The sequence below is a fragment of the Odontesthes bonariensis genome, chromosome 24 (genome assembly GCF_027942865.1).
Source record: "Odontesthes bonariensis isolate fOdoBon6 chromosome 24, fOdoBon6.hap1, whole genome shotgun sequence".
Lineage (NCBI taxonomy): Eukaryota > Metazoa > Chordata > Actinopteri > Atheriniformes > Atherinopsidae > Odontesthes > Odontesthes bonariensis.
In genome coordinates this window covers 3829146-3851508 of record NC_134529.1, presented here as the reverse complement: position 1 = coordinate 3851508, position 22363 = coordinate 3829146, and the positions used below count along the sequence as shown (strand labels likewise).

The following is a 22363-nucleotide window of genomic DNA, read 5'->3' as shown; positions in this document are numbered from 1 at the left end:
AGACCCGCTTTAGCCCACCCTAGACCCACTTTATACTTCTTTAGACCTACTTTAGATCATTCTAGACCCACTTTATACTACTCTAGACCCACTTTAGCCCACCCTAGACCCACTTTAGATCATTCTAGACCCACTTTAGATCACTCTAGACCCACTTTAGCCCACCCTAGACCCACTTTATACTTCTTTAGACCTACTTTAGATCATTCTAGACCCACTTTATACTACTCTAGACCCACTTTAGCCCACCCTAGACCCACTTTAGATCACTCTAGACCCGCTTTAGCCCACCCTAGACCCACTTTATACTTCTTTAGACCTACTTTAGATCATTCTAGACCCCCTTTATACTTCTTTAGACCTACTTTAGATCATTCTAGACCCCCTTTATACTTCTTTAGACCCACTTTAGATCATTCTAGACCCACTTTAGATCACTCTAGACCCGCTTTAGCCCACTTTAGATCATTCTAGACCCCCTTTATACTACTTTAGACCATTCTAGACCCACTTTAGATCACTCTAGACCCGCTTTAGCCCACTTTAGATCATTCTAGACCCACTTTATACTACTTTAGACCCACTTTAGATCATTCTAGACCCCTTTATACTACTTTAGACCCAGTTTAGATCATTCTAGACCCATTTTAAACACACACTTTCAGATGCAAACACACACCCTGACCGCCCCAACGCCACAGGCAGAGATCATAAGAGCATAACCAGATACGAGCATGAGCTGCATCCTCTTTCTGAATCTGAGCAAGTGTCTGTTTAGATAGATTACCGTACCCGACTAAGCACTTTGGATCGCCTTGTTGCTGAAAAGTGCTATATAAATAAATTTCACTTCACTTCACTTCACGCAGGAAATAAGCTCCGACCTTCATTTAAGGAACCAAAACTGTCTGCAGGACTTAAAATGATCTATATCCTCCATCCTGCTGCCAAGGCTTCAGATTCATCCACAGCTGAAAACACTCTCTGTCCTCCTGCCTTCACATAAATATAACCCTGTGAGCAGAGATCTTCACGTTCATTCACGGCTGTTTAACTACAACTCTCAGATAATAACAGCGGCGTGGTCACATGTGGTTTAATGGCAGGTCCAACAGAAGAAGGCGGGGCCGTGACCTTCTGACCCTCCGCACAGCGGGAGGCCGACCCGGGTCAGGAGCCGGTATTGTCTGGTTCTTTATTGCACTGGGCTCAGCATTGTTTCTGCTGCTGCATGACAGGAGTGTTGGTATGCATGTGAGAGAGTGTGCTGACAGAAGCTGAGTGGATGCTCACCGCAGGGCAGTCAGAGTGAGAGTCACATCACTCAAAGAGCAGAGAACTCAAGCTTTTCCGATGTATGAGAGCTGAAGATCATACCAGAGTCTGTTTCTTTATGTTAGCAGGAAAACCTGAAACATCAGACCTGCTGCCACTGATTTTCAGCCCACTTCTTGTGTCCTTTGGCCCAGCTCAGCCTTTTCTCCCTGTTTCCCTTCCTTAAGAACGGCTTCCTGACAGCCACCCTTCCATGGAGCCCATTTCTGATGAGGCTTGGGCCAACAGCAGATGGATCAGCTGAAGGTCCAGATGCATCTCTCAGCTCCTGTGTCAGGTCTTTGCTGGATGTTTTCCTCTTTCTTAAGGACATCACTTTCAGATCCTGTCCATCTGCTGTAGATAGTTCTTTAGGCCTGACACTTCTTCTTTTGTCCTCCACTTGTCCAGTTTCCTCAAATGTTTTAAGGACACACTGCACACCATGCTGAGATATGCCAAGTTTTCAGCTAACAGCTCTTTGGGAATCACCTTGTTGCTGCAGAAATCCTGTTTTCTGTCTGTCACACTGTGTTATCTTTGCTGTTTTTCACACATGCAGCTAAAGAAATGGGAACAAATCTTAATTCCAGTCTAAAACCCACAAAGAGCTTCTAGATTATTCATTTCTGGTGGCATAAAACAAGTTTAATCATTTCATTTATATTAATTGTTCCATAATTAGTCATTAGATTATATCTTATATTCCTTTTTAAGCTTTAAATTTAATCTTATTTACTTTTTCTTGATGTTGTTTAACATATAATTCTTATTATTCTCCGTTTTTTTCCTACTTTTCTACTTTTAGACGTGATAACGTTCATTTTTTGGGGATTAGGATTTTTTTTAAACTGAATTTCTTATATTAATTTGACTCTTTTGGTAACTGAAAGTAGTTTAAACGTAAACGTACAAAAAAGTTGAAACTATGAAGCTGTTTTTCATAGATGCAACTAAAGAAATGGGAACAAATGATGTGTCTCTGTGACAGGCTGCTAGGAACAAAGAGCCTAAAGATCCAGTTTAAAATGGCTTCTTTGCTAAGTTGTCTGTTCTGTGTGGACACAACACTGGTTCATCCCTTGAGTTAGGAGCCTTTTTCCTGCTTGAATGACTCATAGGTCAGAGTTAAGTGGCTTAATAAAGAAAAAACTGGACTGAAAATGAGTGAAAAAGCAGAAAATGTCCAAAGAAAAACGTTGAAAGAACTTCAGAAAGTGTTGAAACTATTGCTGAAGATCACTTAAGCTGCTTGGATGCAAAATATAAGGAAATAAAAGATGTCTCATGACCAAAATACTTCAAAAACTACATAAAATACTTAACATGGCTGTCAAAATCATACAAATGTAGTTGGAAATGAATTGTTATACAAGAAATTATAATTAAATGTCTGTTTCTGTTCATTTTAGGCCACTATTTGAGTAAATTAATGTAAAAAAAAATATATAATAATTTTTTGTTGCTCGTCTGACTCCAAATCTGAGGGAATTTTATTCCTGTTTGGTGATATAAAGTCCTGTTTTTCAATGTGTGACAGGCTGCTGGGAACAAAGTGCCTAAAGATCCGGTTTAAAACGGCTTCTTTGCTAAGTTGTCTGTTCTGTGTGGACACAACACTGGTTCATCCCTTGAGTTAGGAGCCTTTTTTCTGCCTGAATGGTTCACAGGTCAGAGTTAAGTGGCTTAACAAAGAAAAAACTGGACTGAAAATGAGTGAAAAAGCAGAAAATGTCCAAAGAAAAACTCTGAAATACCCTCAGAAAGTCTTAAGAACTGTTGCTCAAGACCACGTTAAAGGACGACGCGAAAGTCTGGCTACTTGGAGTTAAAATATGAAGAAATGAGGAGTAGTGTATACTTTACATTCAGGAGTAACTGGTTTACCAGCCGGTTCAATCGGGCTGTTTATTTAACACTTATTCAGTCCCTGACAGAATCACATGGAGGGTACCGAAAGGACTCCACTGAATAATGATGAATAAACTGTTTTTTAAAGGTTTTTCCATCTCAAAATGATAATTAACCAACAGGAATTAAAAACTGGATGCATTAAAAAAGGTCCACGTCCTGCTGCTGTTTGTCTGCAACACCTGCTCATTAAAAAAAAGAGCTCGTTATCAAACCTGATTTCCATTTTACGCCTTATCTGTTAACCCACCGTGCCTGATTGGTGCTTATTGGTGCTGTGAGTCTGTGCAGGAGAGTAAATCCTGTCCAGCTGCCACTCAACAAGCAGAAATATGACACTCTGTGAAAAAAAAAGGTAAACAAGGCCACGACCAAAGCGACTTTCCTTATCGTCTGCAGCCTGCGAGCGAGCCAAAACACACACTGAGCTGGTGTGATTAAGCTGGAGCAGCGTCTCATACACGGCTTGTGTTTGGCTAACGTGCACGTTTAATTGCTTCAGTCGGGCGCAGAAAACAAGGCAATAAACTCCACCCTCCAACTCCCTCACAGCCCAAATAACAACCTGAAGTAATAATTAGTTGAGTTAGAGAACACGACCGTGCATCATTCCCACTTTTTAAAAGTCCTTTAAACTAAGCTTTAACAATTCATTTTAATCAAAAACGTCTAATAAAACACTCAGAAATCATTTGTTTATCTGCTAGCTGAATCATATTAAACCTAACACCATCAGACTGGTTTTAGTTTAGAAAGTGATGAAGTTTGCTTCCGATTCAGGAGTTTAGGGAAAAGAAAGAAAGGAGCCATATAATGGCTTTTAACAGGGATTTAGACCCACTTTAGCCCACTGTAGACCCCTGTATACCACTTTAGACCCACTTTAGATCATTCTAGACCCACTTTATACCACTTTAGACCCACTTTAGATCATTCTAGACCCACTTTATACCACTTTAGACCCAGTTTAGATCACTTTAGACCCACTTTATACCACTTCAGACCCACCTTATACCACTTTAGACCCAGTTTAGATCACTTTAGACCCACTTTATACCACTTCAGACCCACTTTACACCACTTTAGACCCACTTTAGACCACTCTAGACCCCTTTATACCACTTTAGATCATTCTAGACCCACTTTATACCACTTTAGACCAAGTTTAGATCACTTTAGACCCACTTTATACCACTTTAGACCCACTTTACACCACTTTAGACCACTCTAGACCCCTTTATACCACTTTAGATCATTCTAGACCCACTTTTTACCACTTTAGACCTAGTTTAGATCACTTTAGACCCACTTTATACCACTTTACACCACTTTAAACTAAGCTTTAACAATTCATTTTAATCAAAAACGTCTAATAAAACACTCAGAAATCATTTGTTTATCTGTTAGCTGAATCATATTAAACCTAACACCATCAGACTGGTTTTAGTTTAGAAAGTGATGAAGTTTGCTTCCGATTCAGGAGTTTAGGGAAAAGAAAGAAAGGAGCCATATAATGGCTTTTAACAGGGATTTAGACCCACTTTAGCCCACTGTAGACCCCTGTATACCACTTTAGACCCACTTTAGATCATTCGACCCACTTTATACCACTTTAGACCCAGTTTAGATCACTTTAGACCCACTTTACACCACTTCAGACCCACTTTATACCACTTTAGACCCAGTTTAGATCACTTTAGACCCACTTTATACCACTTCAGACCCACTTTACACCACTTTAGACCCACTTTAGACCACTCTAGACCCCTTTATACCACTTTAGATCATTCTAGACCCACTTTATACCACTTTAGACCCAGTTTAGATCACTTTAGACCCACTTTATACCACTTTACACCACTCTAGACCCCTTTATACCACTTTAGATCATTCTAGACCCACTTTATACCACTTTAGACCAAGTTTAGATCACTTTAGACCCACTTTATACCACTTTAGACCCACTTTACACCACTTTAGACCACTCTAGACCCCTTTATACCACTTTAGATCATTCTAGACCCACTTTATACCACTTTAGACCTAGTTTAGATCACTTTAGACCCACTTTATACCACTTTACACCACTCCAGACCCCTTTATACCACTTTAGATCATTCTAGACCCACTTTATACCACTTTAGACCAAGTTTAGATAACTTTAGACCCACTTTACACCACTCTAGACCCCTTTATACCATTTTAGACCCTGTTTATAACACTTTAGAGCCAGTTTAGATCACTCTAGACCCACTTTAGCCCACTTTAGATCATTCTAGTTCTCTCTAGACCCAAATATTACAATATATTACATTCTACAGGTAATATAGACTCTTTAAAACGCACTTTTTGATTTGTGAAACGAAGTCCAGGTGAAAAACTTGCTCCCCATTAGTCTAGATGTGCGGAAAAAGCAGTGAAATGACCTTTTTGGTGCATTTTCAGAAGTAAAAAGGTTTCACAAAGTGTGTTTTAAAAGTTTTCTGGGTTTTATTTTTAGTCTGTTGTGGTCCAAATGTGGGAAAAAGAGCAGTAAATGGACATTTTTCGCCTTTTCACAAGCAGAATAAAGGTTTCACAAACCCAAAAGTGGGTTTTAAAGAGTTTTTGGTGTCTTTAGGACAATTCAAAACACTCTGACTGCTGGAAAATATTGTAATTTTTCCATCTGAACCAGGTCTAATAAGCCTACCTGAAAAATACAAAACATAAACGTAATGTTTCCAAAAACAAATAAAGTTATTGTTACCAGTAAAATGTAAATAAAATATATTTGTGATTATAAGTTAATTAATAACTTAAGTGTCATATTATTTTTTTGCCAGTATTATAATTTTATTAGGGCCTCTCTGGGCCCTGCTTAATCATGGGCCCCTAGAATCCTTCTCCTTTTTACCCCCCTTTTCGGCGCCCCTGCTCACCTCTCATCCAGGCCACCACTTGTTGCGGGGTCCACTCACTCACAGCCTCCATGCCGCCAAGGAGCTGCGACACCCGGCTGTAAACTCAACCGTAGCGCGTCCCAGAGAGCGGACGGAGCCGTTAGGCGGGAATGGTGTCCGTTAAATGTCCGTTAAATGTGGAGGCTGCGGTACATCCGACTCAACGGTCCGTTTCTTTTTATCGAACTGTCCGTTGGAAGTGAGAAAACAAGCAGCGCGTGTGGTGGGTGTTAGCTTAGTGGGATGTCGGCCACGCCCCTTTTCTCCCGTTCCTCCAATCACATAAGAGCATTTTGATTAGTGCCTTCATAGGCTGTGGGAGTTTATAGTTTTTTAATCGTTTTGATGTTTAACGCTTTATTCCTGTTAACAGCAGCAGTGATATTACTACACAACTTAATTTATGTTGTTCTTCTATGTTCTTCTACAATTCTGTTTTCTTTTCTTCTGATTTTGTCCTCAAAAGCCTACGTGAATTTCACCTCTCGAAGGTGAAAAAAAAACCTCTTCATACTGTAAATAGCTAATTCACTATTTTATTTTATTTTATTTTATTTTATTTTATTTTATTTGCTTGTTTTTACTTTAATTGTTTACGTATCTTTTACTGTATGCTGCTGCAACACAACTCAACAAAGTACTTATCTATCTATCTATCTATCTATCTATATATATAGCTAATGTTTATTCACTATTTTATATTTATTTTATTTTATTTCATTCTATTCTATTCTATTCTATTCTATTTGCTTGTTTTTACTTTAATTGTTTACATATCTTTTACTGTATGCTGCTGCAACACAACAATTTCCCAAATTGGGATGAATAAACTATTCATCTATCTATCTATTTCATCTATCTATCTATCTATCTATCTATCTATCTATCTATCTATCTATCTATCTATCTATCTATCTATCTCAGAAGACCGCTGTTTCTTTTATTAATTAAATGTAAATGTACTTTATTTATACAGCCCAAAGTGCTTTGCAGCAGGTAATAAATAAAGAGAAGAATAAGTAAAAACAAATAAAAAACAATAAAAGAACAGTGAAAGCAATAAAATACAACAAAAAGATCAAATAAGATAAATTAACACAAAATTAAAAATGTTAAAGCCTTTCTTAAACCCTAAAGACGTAAAAAAAAATGTGTGATTTAACATTATTTCACATTCCATATCTTCAGCATAGACATTTAATCCAATTTAAATATCACAGATAAAGTAATTCCATCTATATATTAAACTTGTGTTAAAGAAAACAAATAGAATCACAAAACGTGCATCAATATCTGGATGTAGACACGATCACGGGGACTATTCTCAAATCATAGCAAGTAAAGTACTTTTACCTTTAGGTGGATTTAATCCAAAATCATGTATTTTCTTTATTAAAGTAATTTATAGCAAAACAAATGAGTTGTCCTTGTAAATGTGAGTAAATCTGTGTGATAGAAAGCATCAAAAATGCTTCATGTTTCACAGCATCTCAGCCATGTGTCCTGGGTGTGGGCTTTTTAAGCTTTTTTTAGTGTCTACAGATGTTTCCCACGGGAAGAACACTTCACACTGCACAGCAGAGAGCTTTGAACTGCCCTTTTAAAGGACAAATGTCAGCAGTGAGTGAAAACAAGAAGAAATCCGACAGCACGTGAATGGAGAATTGTTTTGGGGGCGTGGTTTACAGGAGGCGATATTTTAAACGTGAGAATGAGCGGAAAAAAGTCTTTATTTCTTTTCAGATTCTAATTGAAATATTATCATTTGATGGAAAACACACACACATAAATGTGTAACTATTTTCTTTCTGATTAAGAACTTTTTAGAGTATTTTTTTAACATTAAACTTGCTCATAATGGCAATTTTGTTTATAGAGCACAATTCGTACACAAGGCAATTCAAAGTGCTTCACAGCTACATAAAATCACAAGAAGTCAATAAAATCATTAAAAAATAATAAAAAATGAAAATAATAATAATAAAAAAATAATAAAAATTATAAAAATAATTAAAAACCCACTAAAAATAATCATTTATTAATTAATAATTAATAATTAACTAAACACACACTTCAACACTCAACTCTTACTTTTTGAATATATCAGTGTAACATTATTTACTTAATTAGTGAAGTAAATACATTTATGGATAGAAATTGGTCCATCATGTGGCATTTGGATGTCAATATTTGCACAATGCACATGTACACTCACCGGCCACTTTATTAGGCACACCTAGTAAAAGGTTGGACCCCTTTTTGCTCTCAGAACTGCCTTAATTCTTCATGGCATACTTTCAACAAGGTTATTCCTTTATATCAAAACATTAAAGTTGTTTTTGCTCATTATTACGATAAAGATGTCTTGTCTTTTCTTAATATATTATTCAAATGATGAAGTTCATTCGTAGGCTTTCACAGTAAGCTATTATCATTAATTACGTTTGAATATAATATCATATTATGCTATTGATAATTTAAAATGTGTTTTTTTTAATGTATTTTCATATAAAGTCAAGAGAATTGCATCTGGTGTAATGTGATCTCTTTACCAGAAGATGGCGCCAAAACATACAAATTTAAGAAAACAAGGACAACGTGTTGCTGAGCAAAGATTGTCTATTAAAAGACAGATGAGCTGCTTCTTCACACATTTTTGCCATACATTTCCACATAATATAATTATCCACCATGAATTTGCCACAGATTCAGAATATGTCAGTTTCCGTTTGAGTTTGAATTTTGTACAGACTTGTTACATTTGCTAAATCTCTGTCAGCCTAATTCAACACATGTAATGTAATTTTAAACATTTTTAAAAAAATTTAAAAAATGTTAACCTGTGGAAAAACCTTCTGTTTTAATCAGCCACAATAAAATTTTTTTATGTATTTTTATTTTTCCTTCAAACCATCTGAATAGACGAGTAAAACTACGTATTCAAACTGAGGGAATTCAACAGCGACGAAATTTTCCATCAGAGTGAGACCTCCTGCCCGCAACTCGACCTCTCTGGTGTGAGTTTGTCTCCGCTTGTTTCGCAGCTGCTTTAATCAGATCCGCATGAAGCTGGAGCTGTTTGGATGTGTCGCCGCTCCTCGGAGAAGAAGTTTGGCGTGAAACGAGACCAGAAAAAGTCCAAAAGTTCCGTCTCCCTGCTTCAGCTGGCTCTTCCAGCCCCGGGGGGGCCGAGCGCTTCGGACGGATCCGGAATGTGTTCGTCAAAGTCGGCCCCGCTGGATCGGCGTTAAACGCATTTTCCTCCCGATTCTGCTCTCATCGAAGCGGGGAAACCTCTGCGGGACTGGAGGTAACTGTTTATAAGCTTTAAATTACCTCATTATCAGCGTTAGATGCCATGAAAACAAACAATGAGGGGAAACCTGTTGCTGATTTTTCACTTATAAGTTATTTTTTTAGCGCTTTTCTCATCTAACCACCAGAGGTTTACCATATCCAGATGTTTTCAGATACAGCGCACAGCGGTTTTCATGATAACAGGGTAAAAAAAAAGTCTAACGGAGCTTGAATATTTAGGATTTGTCATGTACGTGACACGTTTTCAATGCAAAAATCATAAAAATAAGAAGTATGTCTGTTTTTTTTCTGTTAAAATGATACATTTACCCAAATTAACCAATAAAAACACCTTTTTGAAATTCGCTTTACTGGTGGCAAACGATTGAGGTATCTTTGGCTGCAAATGAAGGTATATTATAAGATATAATAAGATGGGATTTATTATAATAGATGCATAGATATAGATTACACCAGATGTGTATATATTATAGCTCTAATTTGATATTTAATGCATTAATCAGTTATATTGATACAGCTGCGTGTTAGAAAACTAAAACAATGAAGAAAAAGGATTTTATGACAATTGTAAGATGCTTTTTTTTTAACTTATAAATGCTTTTTATGGCTGATCAGAAACTATTGTCACGTGATTTTTGAAAATCTGAGAAGAAATGTAAAATATAATCTATAATTTGAACATCTTAACATTTGATCAAAACCAGTTGAAATACCTGATTTAATAATAGGTTATTTAGAAATAAATCACTTCAGTGTCAGTAAATGTAAGGGAGAGGGAGTTTTGCTAATTTGCTAATTTGCTAAGCTAGGCTAATTAGCTCAAATTGATCAGTTGAGGGGTTTTCCTTTTGTGTTATTTATGATACCTTACTCACTTTTATTAAATATATATGAATATATAAAACAATAGTTAATGATATGTTTTAGAGCTGAAATATTGATTCTTAAGTAACAGTTGAAGGTAAAAAGAAAATTGAGTACATTAGCTTTAGTTAAGGCTAACTTCCTAGCTAGCAGTTAAAGAGAATAATCATTGCACTTTAAATGTATACATATGTAAAGCTGATTCACTAATCAAATTAAAAAAGACACCTTATGGTATTTAAATGTTGAAATATTGAATATGATTTCTTAGAATATAGCAAAATGCTATATAGTGCTAGTTAATGCTAGCTCAACAACTAGCAGTAACTAGCTAGAGTGGAATCATTGCATTCTACATCTAAACACATATAAGGCAGGTTTATTAGTTACTCAGACAAAAATTAAACCGTATAATAGTTGCATGACGGTGCATCAAATTTGATTTGTTAAAATACGGAAAAACACAAGTAAATTTGTAAGTTAGCTTCAGTTAAGGCTAGCTCCCCAGTTAGCAGTTACAAGCTAGGGTGGGATTAGTGTATTTTATATTTAAACAAATGCTATTTAGATAAAAATTACACCTGATATTTACATGTTGGAGCATTAAATTTGACAAAACGGATTTAAATGAGTGAATTAGTGGTAGTTAAAGCTATCTCCCTAGCTAGCAGTACCTAGACATATCGTTGCATTACATGTTTAAACATATAATGAATAAGTCATTGATCAGATAAGAACTACTCTTTATGATACTTGCATGCTGGAGGATTAAATTTGATTTTTTAAAATAGAGTAAAATGGGGGTAAACTGGTAAATAGCGCTAGTTAAGGCTAGTTCCCCAGCTAGCCCTGTGTTAGAGTGACTGTATTCACGCTTTTCTGTATTGTCCGAACTTCATAAACTTCCATTGTGAGCCAATAAGCCAGTTAATGATGGGATGAGACGGATAATCTCCAACGTTTTAAAGCATCACATCAAAATAACTTAAATTAGACTATTTTTTTTTACCCTCTTTTGAGTAAATTTGTTCAAACAAATCAATCAGCATAAAGAATAGAATAGAAAAATACTTTATTCATCCCCCGATGGGGGAAATTCAAATAAGTCAAGTAGCTCAAAAAATTATAAATATTTACAATGATGTATATTAACAACAACAAAAATGATACCAATTAATTATAATATATATATATATATATAATAATACCAAAAAAGGCATTTAAGATGTGTATATTTTTCTCTTGGTAACTATCCAGACTTTACAGTTTGAGGGCTGAACTTTTGGCCCTAACCCTCGAACATCCTCTCTTTTCTTCTCAACAGATGCTGTAACTGAAACAGCAAAAGAGGAAGTGCAGATCTGCAGCATTTCATGGCTGTTTTCTTTCCGGCGCGGCTCACAATCAACAGTCTGATCCAGCGGGAGGCCTGCGGGGTTCGCTGAGGATTCAGCTGTGACTTAAAACTCTTAATCTGAACACAGACCTGACCTTTTTGCCACTGTGATTTGTTTGGTTTTAACTCGGGGGAGGGAGATGCTCGGCGGCGAGAAGAAGCGCGATTTCATCCGTGAGAAATGTGAACTGAGACGAGTTTTTTGATGTCGTTCACCCACACGGCCTTTCTCCTGCCAGAGCGACGTCACAGATAGCGGACCATGTCAGCTGATAACAGCCCACCGCCCCCACTCGCCTCGCCGAGGTCTTTCCCGACCCTCTCTCAGCATCCAGCCCCCCCCACGCCGTCGCCGTCGCCCAGCCCGCCGGCCACAGTCTGCGGCCGGCTGTCCAACGGCAGCCAGACGGGCCCCAGCCCCACCAACTCGCGGGGGTCTTTGCAGGGCATCTCCTTTCTGCTTCAGATCGGACCCACCAGGGAGATGGTCACCCTGGACCCCGGGGACCTGTCGCTGTCCGCCGTCCGGGAGCTCGTCTGCTCCATCGTGGATCAGAAGGTAAAGTTTTTAACTCCTTTATCTGATTGCTAGCTAACCAAACACAAAAGCTCTTCCCTCTTCTCTCCATTTTGAGTATGTGGCAGAGATGGGACCAAGTCACACATGTGCAAGTCCCAAGTTTCAAGTAAGTCTCAAGTCTTAGCTTTCAAGTCTCAATTAAGTCTCAAGTCTTAGCTTTCACGTCTCAAGTAAGTCTCAAGTCTTAGCTTTCAAGTCTCAAGTAAGTCCCAAGTCTTAGCTTTCAAGTCTCAAGTAAGTCTCAAGTCTTAGCTTTCAAGTCTCAATTAAGTCCCAAGTCTTAGCTTTCAAGTCTCAAGTAAGTCTCAAGTCTTAGCTTTCAAGTCTCAAGTAAGTCCCAAGTCTTAGCTTTCAAGTCTCAAGTAAGTCCCAAGTCTTAGCTTTCAAGTCTCAAGTAAGTCCCAAGTCTTAGCTTTCAAGTCTCAAGTAAGTCTCAAGTCTTAGCTTTCAAGTCTCAAGTAAGTCTCAAGTCTTAGCTTTCAAGTCTCAAGTAATTTTTTCTTGGTCAAGTCATCTTATTTTTGCAATTTTACCTGCAGAATCTGATTGCTACCTAACCAAACACAAAAGCTCTTCATTCTTCTCTCCATTTTGAGTATGTGGCAGAGATGGGACCAAGTCACACATGTGCAAGTCCCAAGTCTTAGCTTTCAAGTTTCAAGTAAGTCTCAAGTCTTAGCTTTCAAGTTTCAAGTAAGTCTCAAGTCTTAGCTTTCAAGTCTCAATTAAGTCTCAAGTCTTAGCTTTCAAGTCTCAAGTAAGTCCCAAGTCTAAGCTTTCAAGTCTCAATTAAGTCTCAAGTCTTAGCTTTCAAGTCTCAAATAAGTCTCAAGTCTTAGCTTTCAAGTTTCAAGTAAGTCTCAAGTCTTAGCTTTCAAGTCTCAATTAAGTCTCAAGTCTTAGCTTTCAAGTCTCAAATAAGTCTCAAGTCTTAGCTTTCAAGTCCCAAGTCTTAGCTTTCAAGTCTCAAGTAAGTCCCAAGTCTTAGCTTTCAAGTTTCAAGTAAGTCCCAAGTCTTAGCTTTCAAGTCTCAATTAAGTCTCAAGTCTTAGCTTTCAAGTCTCAAATAAGTCTCAAGTCTTAGCTTTCAAGTTTCAAGTAAGTCTCAAGTCTTAGCTTTCAAGTTTCAAGTAAGTCTCAAGTCTTAGCTTTCAAGTCTCAATTAAGTCTCAAGTCTTAGCTTTCAAGTCTCAAGTAAGTCCCAAGTCTAAGCTTTCAAGTCTCAATTAAGTCTCAAGTCTTAGCTTTCAAGTCTCAAATAAGTCTCAAGTCTTAGCTTTCAAGTTTCAAGTAAGTCTCAAGTCTTAGCTTTCAAGTCTCAATTAAGTCTCAAGTCTTAGCTTTCAAGTCTCAAATAAGTCTCAAGTCTTAGCTTTCAAGTCCCAAGTCTTAGCTTTCAAGTCTCAAGTAAGTCCCAAGTCTTAGCTTTCAAGTTTCAAGTAAGTCCCAAGTCTTAGCTTTCAAGTCTCAATTAAGTCTCAAGTCTTAGCTTTCAAGTCTCAAATAAGTCTCAAGTCTTAGCTTTCAAGTCTCAAATAAGTCTCAAGTCTAAGCTTTCAAGTCTCAAATAAGTCTCAAGTCTTAGCTTTCAAGTCTCAAATAAGTCTCAAGTCTTAGCTTTCAAGTCTCAATTAAGTCTCAAGTCTTAGCTTTCAAGTCTCAAGTAAGTCCCAAGTCTTAGCTTTCAAGTCTCAAATAAGTCTCAAGTCTTAGCTTTCAAGTCTCAATTAAGTCTCAAGTCTTAGCTTTCAAGTCTCAATTAAGTCTCAAGTCTTAGCTTTCACGTCTCAAGTAAGTCTCAAGTCTTAGCTTTCAAGTCTCAAGTAAGTCCCAAGTCTTAGCTTTCAAGTCTCAATTAATTTTTTCTTGGTCAAGTCACCTTATTATTGAAATTTTACCTGCAGAATCTGATCTTAATAAAGTGAAAAGACAAAGATATAAGTAACTGTCAGTAACCATCATTGGCCAATGTGTCCAACCTGTCCACCCCGTATCATATCAAGCTAACGTTAGCTAACTACTGACTAGGCTAACAGGATAATATTAGCTAATTTGACGAGCACTTACTGGTCAGAATGGATCTTCAAATGATGAACAAAGTTAGAAGTTATGCTAGATGCTAAACACTCAAGTCATTCAAGTCATCGAGTCTCAAGTTTGACATTTAGAAGTTGTCTGAGGTCATATATTAGAGCCTGAAACAGTAGTATGATCGGCCCCTTTATCATAAGATAAGACATAAATAGAATATGTAACAGTAGCGCTGGTTATTGCACAGCCATTGTTGCTGTTTGTAAGCCTGATGCGACTTCTTGTCTGAGCTCATTGTCAAGCCTCGTATGTAGTTCAGACATCCGCTCTGAGCTCAGCCTTATCTCTGAGCATCTACTGGTTTTCTGGGTTTACGCACCACCTGTGTTTACAGCTCTAAACGCATTCTGCAGCGACGTCCTCAAACACATCCACACAACAATTTTTGCAGCCAACTAAGTGGGTTCACCTTAAATCAACTTGCTGTATTCTCACTGTTGTTCCATTTTGAATCCTTCAGGGGCTCATCGATCAGCTGACTGATGCTTTCATTGACTGACTGTGAGAATGATCTGTCACTCACTGTGCTTATGGCCCACTCTCTCTCGACATAGCTGTGCCTCAGCAGAGGAAAAGTCTTCTCAGGGAATGTCACTTCCTGGTTGGTGCTGCAGTGTCAGCGCTGTCGGCTTCCTGTTTCACAGCTGTTTGTTGCTGGATACGCAGCAGGGGTGGTCAGTTTGCTTCTCAGCGCTGCTCTCTGACGTCTCTCTGATATTACTGATGAACTTGTAAGGTTGAGAATGTGTCTACGAACTCTGGATCCTGTTTCTTTTTCTCTTAAAGCAACGCTAGAGACATTTGGTCACCTGAAACCTGAATGCAAACTAGAAAGAGTTTGTGAGAATGCTTATGAGCTGAATGGGGATAGCTGACCATGCTAAAAAAAGCTGAAAATAGTTCAATTTTAGCAGTAAAAACTGTTTTGGTTGAAGGAATTTTGTGATTTTTTTTTTTTTTGTGTACTACCAAACTTAACATTGGAGTTAGTCAGAGAATTTGAGAGGTTGGTCTCAGTTCAAGGCTCATAACTAAAATTCTGTAAATGTGAGCTCTTTAGTAGTTACATTGGCTGAAAGAGGACACATTTTCCTACATTTTAAGGTATAATTTGCTTCTCTAAGTTAAACTGTATGAAAGTTAGAGGAATTTGTTTGAAAAAACTGAAAAAGTTGAAACTTATTAGCACGCACTCAACTGTGTGCTCATTCATAAAAATCAAGAAGGAGCAAAATGTTCATGTTTTTGAAACTGTCATATTTCAAAATTGGCTGAAGATTTGAAAAAGCTGAAACAATTTGGTAATAGCTGAATGTCTTGTGACCCATTTAAAGTTTGAATGGTGTCTCTAGCTGAAATCATGCAGAAATAGTTAGGTTGGAAAGAGGAGGAAGCTTTAGAAGAGCTGAAAGCAGTTTCCCATTCATTTGAATGACAGGAAAATTTGAATAAAAGTTGAATATCTTAAAAAGTGTAAAAGTTAAAAACACCAAAAAATATAAAAAGAATCCTCTGAAAGAGCTGAACGTTATGATACCAAAATTGTAGAAATAGCTGAAAGTATGCAGGAGTAGTTGTGTGCCGAAAACTGGCGGAATAATAATAACTCGAAAGAGCTGTTCCTGCGAAACAGCAGTGAGAATGCTTATGAGCTGAATGGGGATAGCTGACCGTGCTAAAAAAGCTGAAAATAGTTTAATTTTAGCAGTAAAAACTGTTGCTAAAGTATTGGTTGAAGGAATTTTGTGATTTTTGTGCCCTAAAGCATTCTCACAATTAGAAAAGCTTCCTTTTTCTTTTGGTAAACTTTGTTAAGGTTGCCTTTCCGCACGCGTCTTTGGGTGTTTATACCATGTTAATAATGTCGTTCAGGAAGCTCCAGGATGCCAGTTAGCTCATTTAAAGTTGGTTAAAGTAGTAGTTAAAGTCGGCTTGGGTTTCCCAAACCCAATAGTCTGAGGAAGAACAAGCTGGAGGATTCTCATTTGATGTGCACAGATACCAGGGCTCGCATCGTCCTCCATCAGCACCCACAGCAACAAACCAGCCTGAAGTCGAGCCGCTGACAGACGGCCGTGCTGTCATGTTGTTCTTTTAAATCAGGAAAGTTATTACAGACTCTGCAACAGATTGAATCATGAAATTACTCATATTGTAGTTTTTCCACTTCAGTATTACAGCGTGTTGTTTAAATGTTTTTTTAACTCTGATTCTCATTTAATTTCTAATGGGATTCTGTGTTTAAGAACCTTTTTATTGCTACGGATGCACTAGGTGGGCTTACATGCCTAAACTTAATTTGATTTAAATTGTTATATGTTTGACGTACTTTATCGAAATTTAAAAACGTGTCAAACTTGGATAAACCTCGACTATCTCACCCTCCGTTAAAGCTTAATTCTGCTGTTTTACATGCAGTAGATTTAAAGAAAGTGACATTGGAGTTCTGCGATAACTTGGAATCGTTTTTAAATCGTGACCCCCAGCAGTCGGAGTCGGACTGAATCATGTGACGCTTAAAGATGGCGTCGCAGATGATGTGATGCCAGTTTGTTGACATGAACTCGGATCCAAACAAAGCAGACATCTCAGCAGGAACCCTCGGTGGGAACAATCCCCAGGTTGGCCTACAAAATGACATCACTACCGAAATGTTCTTTTTCCTCCTTTTGTGTTTGCATAATGAAGTTATGTGGTTATGTCATTGCTCTGCTGCAGTGTGTGTGGGAGGAGTGGGGAGCTATAGGGAAGTTCCCCTCCCTGGCAGGTCACCACACTCGCCCCTCCATTGTGCACACGGTCCATCCCCGGATTGTGTAATAAAACTCTTTGTTCGGTATTTTCAGTCGGCTCGTGTTATATTTAAGTGACAGTCATGCACCCACAGAGAGTTCTCACTTGCACCTTGGGAGGTTTTTTTGATGCTTCAGAGGCGCGATAACATAAATATAGTCCAGGAGCAGCTCTGGAGTGGACATGCAGTCCGCTCGGGTGCAGAAATGAGTAATGGCTCCATCCTGTTTTTCACTCGTAAGTGATGTTGAAAACCGGAGCTTACTGTTCTAATCAAGCGTGGGTCGATAAGTTGATCTGATCTTTTGTTCTAAATCAAAAACAAAACACTCGACGAAAAGTTGTTAAAGTGGAAAAAGGTGGAACTCACCTGTGAGGGAACACACATCTTCAGTCAACTTAACTGTTGGTTAGTTTATCAATCCCCCAAAAGGAAATTAATTATTAGCAAAGATGTGCTTTTTTTTAATAGATTCAATTCATTTTCGTTTATATAGCGCCAAATACAACAAATGTCATCTAACCAATTGGAATTCAATTCATTGTAATCATTATTAATTATTTATAAAATAATCTAATTTGATAGATGAATAAGAAAATAAAACGTAAATCAGCTGACAAATCTGTAGAAAGTTGAAGTGTAGCAGAGAGGAAGGTCTCCATCAGTGGGTTGGGGTGTTGTTTCTGTAGCTTAGCAACAGCTTAGCTGATGATGTCACACACAGCGTTAGCAGGTGACTCTGTGATCCTCCTCCTTTCCTGTTACCGCTCTGTCGGCAGTCTCAGTCTGTGTTCGAAACCGCATACTACATACTACATCCTACATACTACATACTGTATACTACATACTGCATACTGCATACTACATACTACATACTGCATACTGCATACTGCATACTACATACTGCATACTGCATACTACATACTGCATACTACATACTGTATACTGCATACTACATACTTCATACTGTATACTACATACTGCATACTACATACTGCATACTACATACTACATACTGCATACTACATACTGCATACTACATACTACATACTGTATACTACATACTGCATACTACATACTACATACTACATACTGCATACTACATACTTGCATACTGCATACTCATCGATCAGACAGTATGCAGAGCGTTTACCCACAATGCATTTCGCTCCTGCCCGAGCCGAAATCAGCCGGCCTGAAGCTGATTTCTCTTAAGCTCTAAACTCTGTAAACTTTAGCAACATTTGAAACATTTTCAGGTGAGAAAGTAGTCGTTTAGATCCCCAACGTGTTGAAAACCTGACAAAATACCGGCTGTTTACAATTTTGTAAACAGCCGGTGAGCAACGCACTTCCTGTTATTTTCACAAAATAAAATACCCGTTGCCTTTTATCATAGGGAAAGCCATTACCATACAACTGGTGCTTTTGTTTTGAAAACAGGAAGTGAACCTACCCTCATTGTAACTAGCTTGAAACTGCCGTTTTGACAGGAAATGACGATCGGCGACGTCACGTTACGTTGCATCTTGGGTTGTTTGAGTATGAGTAGTAACCTCATGATGCATACCCAACATTTCAGAGAATCTAGTACGCATCCGGGAACTTCTGGCTGACTCAAACTGGCATACTAACTCAAAAAGTTAGTATGAGTAGTAGGAGAAGTATGCGGTTTCGAACACAGCCTCTGTCTGCCCGGATAGTTTTAAAGCTGAGCAGAGAGCTGTTAGAGCTGTTCCTGCAGCCAGGTATCTTCCTGATATTCCTGCCGTGTTCTCATCAGGGCTCCAAGCTCATCCACTTTAAACCTCCTCCTCCTTTTCCCTCCATTTGGTTCCTGCTCTGGCTCCTAGACGTCTCCTCTTCCACTCATCTTGATTTGGGCGTCTTATTCCAGGCATTTCTTGGGCTTCTGCGAGCTCAATCAGCTGCTCCAACGGGTACAAAAAAATGAAAGAAGTCCTTCCAGCAGCACAGAAAAGCGCTTCAGAAATCTGTGTTTTTTCACAGAAAAAAAGCTCAGAAAATTTTAATAAATGCAAAGAAAGACTCGAGGGAATCAAATCAAATTTATTTGTAGCACATTTCATGTACAAAACAATTCAAAGTGCTTTACATAAAATAAAAGCATTGCAGCAGGGAGTGGAAGAAGCATTAAAAATACATAAAATAATGTAAAGAGAAACAAATAAAATCATTTAAATGAATTTAAAAACAAGCAACAGTCCAGATAAGTTCAAAGATAGCGTGCAGATTTCATGCATAGACACATGAGAACAGAAATGTTTTTAACCTGGATTTAAAAATGTCTCCATTTGGTGAAAGTTTAATCTCCACTGGCAGTTTGTTCCACTTGTTTGCAGCATAACAGCTAAATGCTGCTTCTCCATGTTTAGTCTGGACTCTGGACTGGACCAGCTGGCCTGAGTCCTTGGATCTCAGAGCTCTGCTGGCTTTATATTCTGAGTAAAAAGCACTTGTTGCCTTCATTATCATCAGACTTGCATAATAAACGCCATAAACTCGGCTCCTGTGGGGTGATGATGCAACATCCATATGTAAGGACCCCGCGAACAAAAGCAGACACTTCAAAATGCATGTATTTTACAACAAGAAAACCAGCCAGACGTGTGGGGATGAGATATATTCGCATTTTAATGCGTCTCCTGGCTCCTAATTTCCGCGCTCATTGTACGGTCGCATCTTCGCAGCCGCGTGAACGCGCGGCAGAGGACGGAAAACCATGTAAATGCGTGAACAAAGAGGGATTATGATTTAAAACCGCATCTCTCTGTGTCGCCGCGGTGATGTAAGGGGCGCGTTCTCCACACTGCCGGTTCCCATGGTTACCAAGGCCAGGCGGTGGTAGGTTCAGGTGGAGGAGCGAACGCTGGTCGCTGATGGAGAGGGAGAAAGAGACGGCAACGTTGGTGTTGTTTCGTGGACTCTCGGCCCGCCTACGGAGCTTTTAAACGCTCTGCTGTTAAAAGAAAAGCCACCCTGAAGGATTTCATGTCACATTATCAACTTTAGCTTAGATTTCCCTTTTGTTTGTGTGCATATAAAAGTAAAAGTTGACCTCAGAACAGTCCCTGAAGTGATTAAAATCGCAATGAATGAGTGAATCTGCTCTGTTGATTTGAAAACGCACTCGGTGCTCACACATCCAGCTCTGGATTGATAAGAGATCCCGATTAAAAGATCAGCGATCAGGAAATAACGGCTCAAATGTAAATGAATAGTTTAATGATTTGGTTTTTAGATGAAATCTTTAAAGATTGTTGGCCTGTATATTTCAAAAGGTTTTAATTCAGTCGAAAGTCAGAAGAAATGTGTGAAATGTGCAGTTCTGAACGAGGTAAACTGTGATAATTACACATTTCGCTTGATTTTGAGAGAGAAAGATCACTTATCGACTGTTTAATGCTGCTTAATTATTATCCAGTCAAACGTGTTTTCCCATCTCTGTCAGATACTGGACGTAATGTGAGACTCGAGTTGTGCTGTGATCGTTTTGTTATCTAAAAGAAATAAGAAAATACAGTTTAACGATGCTGTGAAAACTGATTAAAAACTGGAAGTGTTGGAGATTTAATGTCCGTTCTTCTCTGTGGAAGAACTTAGCCTGGTTTAATCCATTATTAAGGTAATCCATCGATTAATCGAGTAGCTAAAAAAATAAATACTTTTGCAATATTAACTATTTAAAAAGGCAAAAAAGACATCTTTACCACAAGTCAAACCAACAAAACCAAGCCTTTTTTAACAGAAATGAGCCACTTTTTGTCCAAAGTTGGGAGAACAGCCCGAGCCTCGGCTAACAAGGCGACTGATTTCTGCTAAAATGCTAACGTGAAATGTTCCCTTATGTTTTGTTCCGCTCGGTGGACTCGAAACCCGGTTCTTTCTGGATGCCCAGAAAGCTAAAACTGCTCCCCTGATCCACCACATTCGAGAATCCTAATCACCACATTACAACACAGTCGGTTTCCTCCAGATAATTAGCTGAAGACTTGGTGGTAAACGAGTTCCAAACTTACAAATAAACGTATAAATAAACACGCCAGAGGTCACAGGAACATGAGACCTTTGGGCGTCAGATGGAGATTCGAAGGAGATGTGCAGCTGTTATGTCTCGTGTTTGCTGGATGTTCAAGGACGCGGTGAATCGGTTTTTATCAGCCTCCATTTTCACTTTCTTCCTGCCTCAAAACTGAGAAAAAGATCAATTAGTGATCAGACGTAGTCAAAAGGCAATTTCAGACGAGTTCAACAGCAGAAAAACGACAAAATCCTGATTTTCTTTTACACTTTTTGTGGTAGAAACTAAATAAAAATGGCCTATATCCAGCCATTCAACAAAGATATAATTGTGTTTATATAAGTTTGGTGAATTAAGGAGGAAAAATACAGCCAAGCTGACCCAGAAAGAAGGAAAGCAAGTGTATTTGTGTAATTTAATATGGCCGTTTTTTTTACTGCGATTTCATGCAAAGCGAAGAGGTTTAATCCCGTCTTTTACCTCCTCTTATGAAAGATGTTGAATCGAAACACATTAGCAGCGTCTTTGTGACTCTTCAGCTCTTTTAACTTTCGTGAAATCCTGGATTAACTTTTTAAATTCAATATATGTGTATATCACCGGTCGTTTGGAGTTGAACTCCGACCCTGAACGTAAGATGTAACTGCTGTCTGGCTCTTAATGGCGTTGTAAAATCCTTTTTATCCATTGCAGCGTTGCTCAGAGTTGTATAATCTGAGCTGTTGGCATTCTGCTAAAATGTCAGACGTTTGTAATGAAGCAGAAGGAATGAACTGTGTTGTAATTTGGATGCTGGATCTGAATGTTCACCTCAAACTTCATAGGTGTGATAGGGATAAGATACCTCGACCTGTTTCTGTAGCTGTTCAACATGAGGAGAGAAGCTGTTCACTGGAAAAAATGCCCCTCCAAAAATAAGTAAGAAAAACAACAAATAAAAGATGTTTTTGCTTGAAATAAGCAAAAAAAAAAACTGCCAATGGAACTAGTAAAAATCGGCTTGTCAAGATTTCTTGAAATAAAATGTGATATTTGGGACTTTTGAGATAAAATTGATCTTGAAATTAGCTTAAAAACCTCTTCAAACGTCAAAAAAAGCTTGTTTAATACG

General features: G+C 38.2%; 2 protein-coding genes across 3 annotated transcripts in view; one reads left to right on the top strand and one right to left on the bottom strand.

Annotated features, from left to right (window-relative positions):
• cnksr3 (cnksr family member 3) overlaps positions 1-6353 on the bottom strand; it is a 48337-nt gene extending 41984 nt beyond the window's left edge. For both annotated transcript variants that reach the window (XM_075458821.1, XM_075458822.1), the window contains exon 1: positions 6147-6353. In XM_075458821.1, the coding sequence (XP_075314936.1) occupies positions 6147-6198 (52 nt within the window). In that variant the 5' untranslated portion in view covers positions 6199-6353. The remainder of the gene's footprint in view (positions 1-6146) is intronic.
• A 2849-nt stretch (positions 6354-9202) lies between these two features.
• The window catches only part of LOC142375061 (serine/threonine-protein kinase D3-like), a 63282-nt gene continuing 50121 nt past the window's right edge, over positions 9203-22363 (top strand). The window contains exons 1-2 of the mRNA XM_075458980.1: positions 9203-9477; positions 11674-12304. Of these exons, the coding sequence (XP_075315095.1) occupies positions 12008-12304 (297 nt within the window). The 5' untranslated portion in view covers positions 9203-9477; positions 11674-12007. The remainder of the gene's footprint in view (positions 9478-11673; positions 12305-22363) is intronic.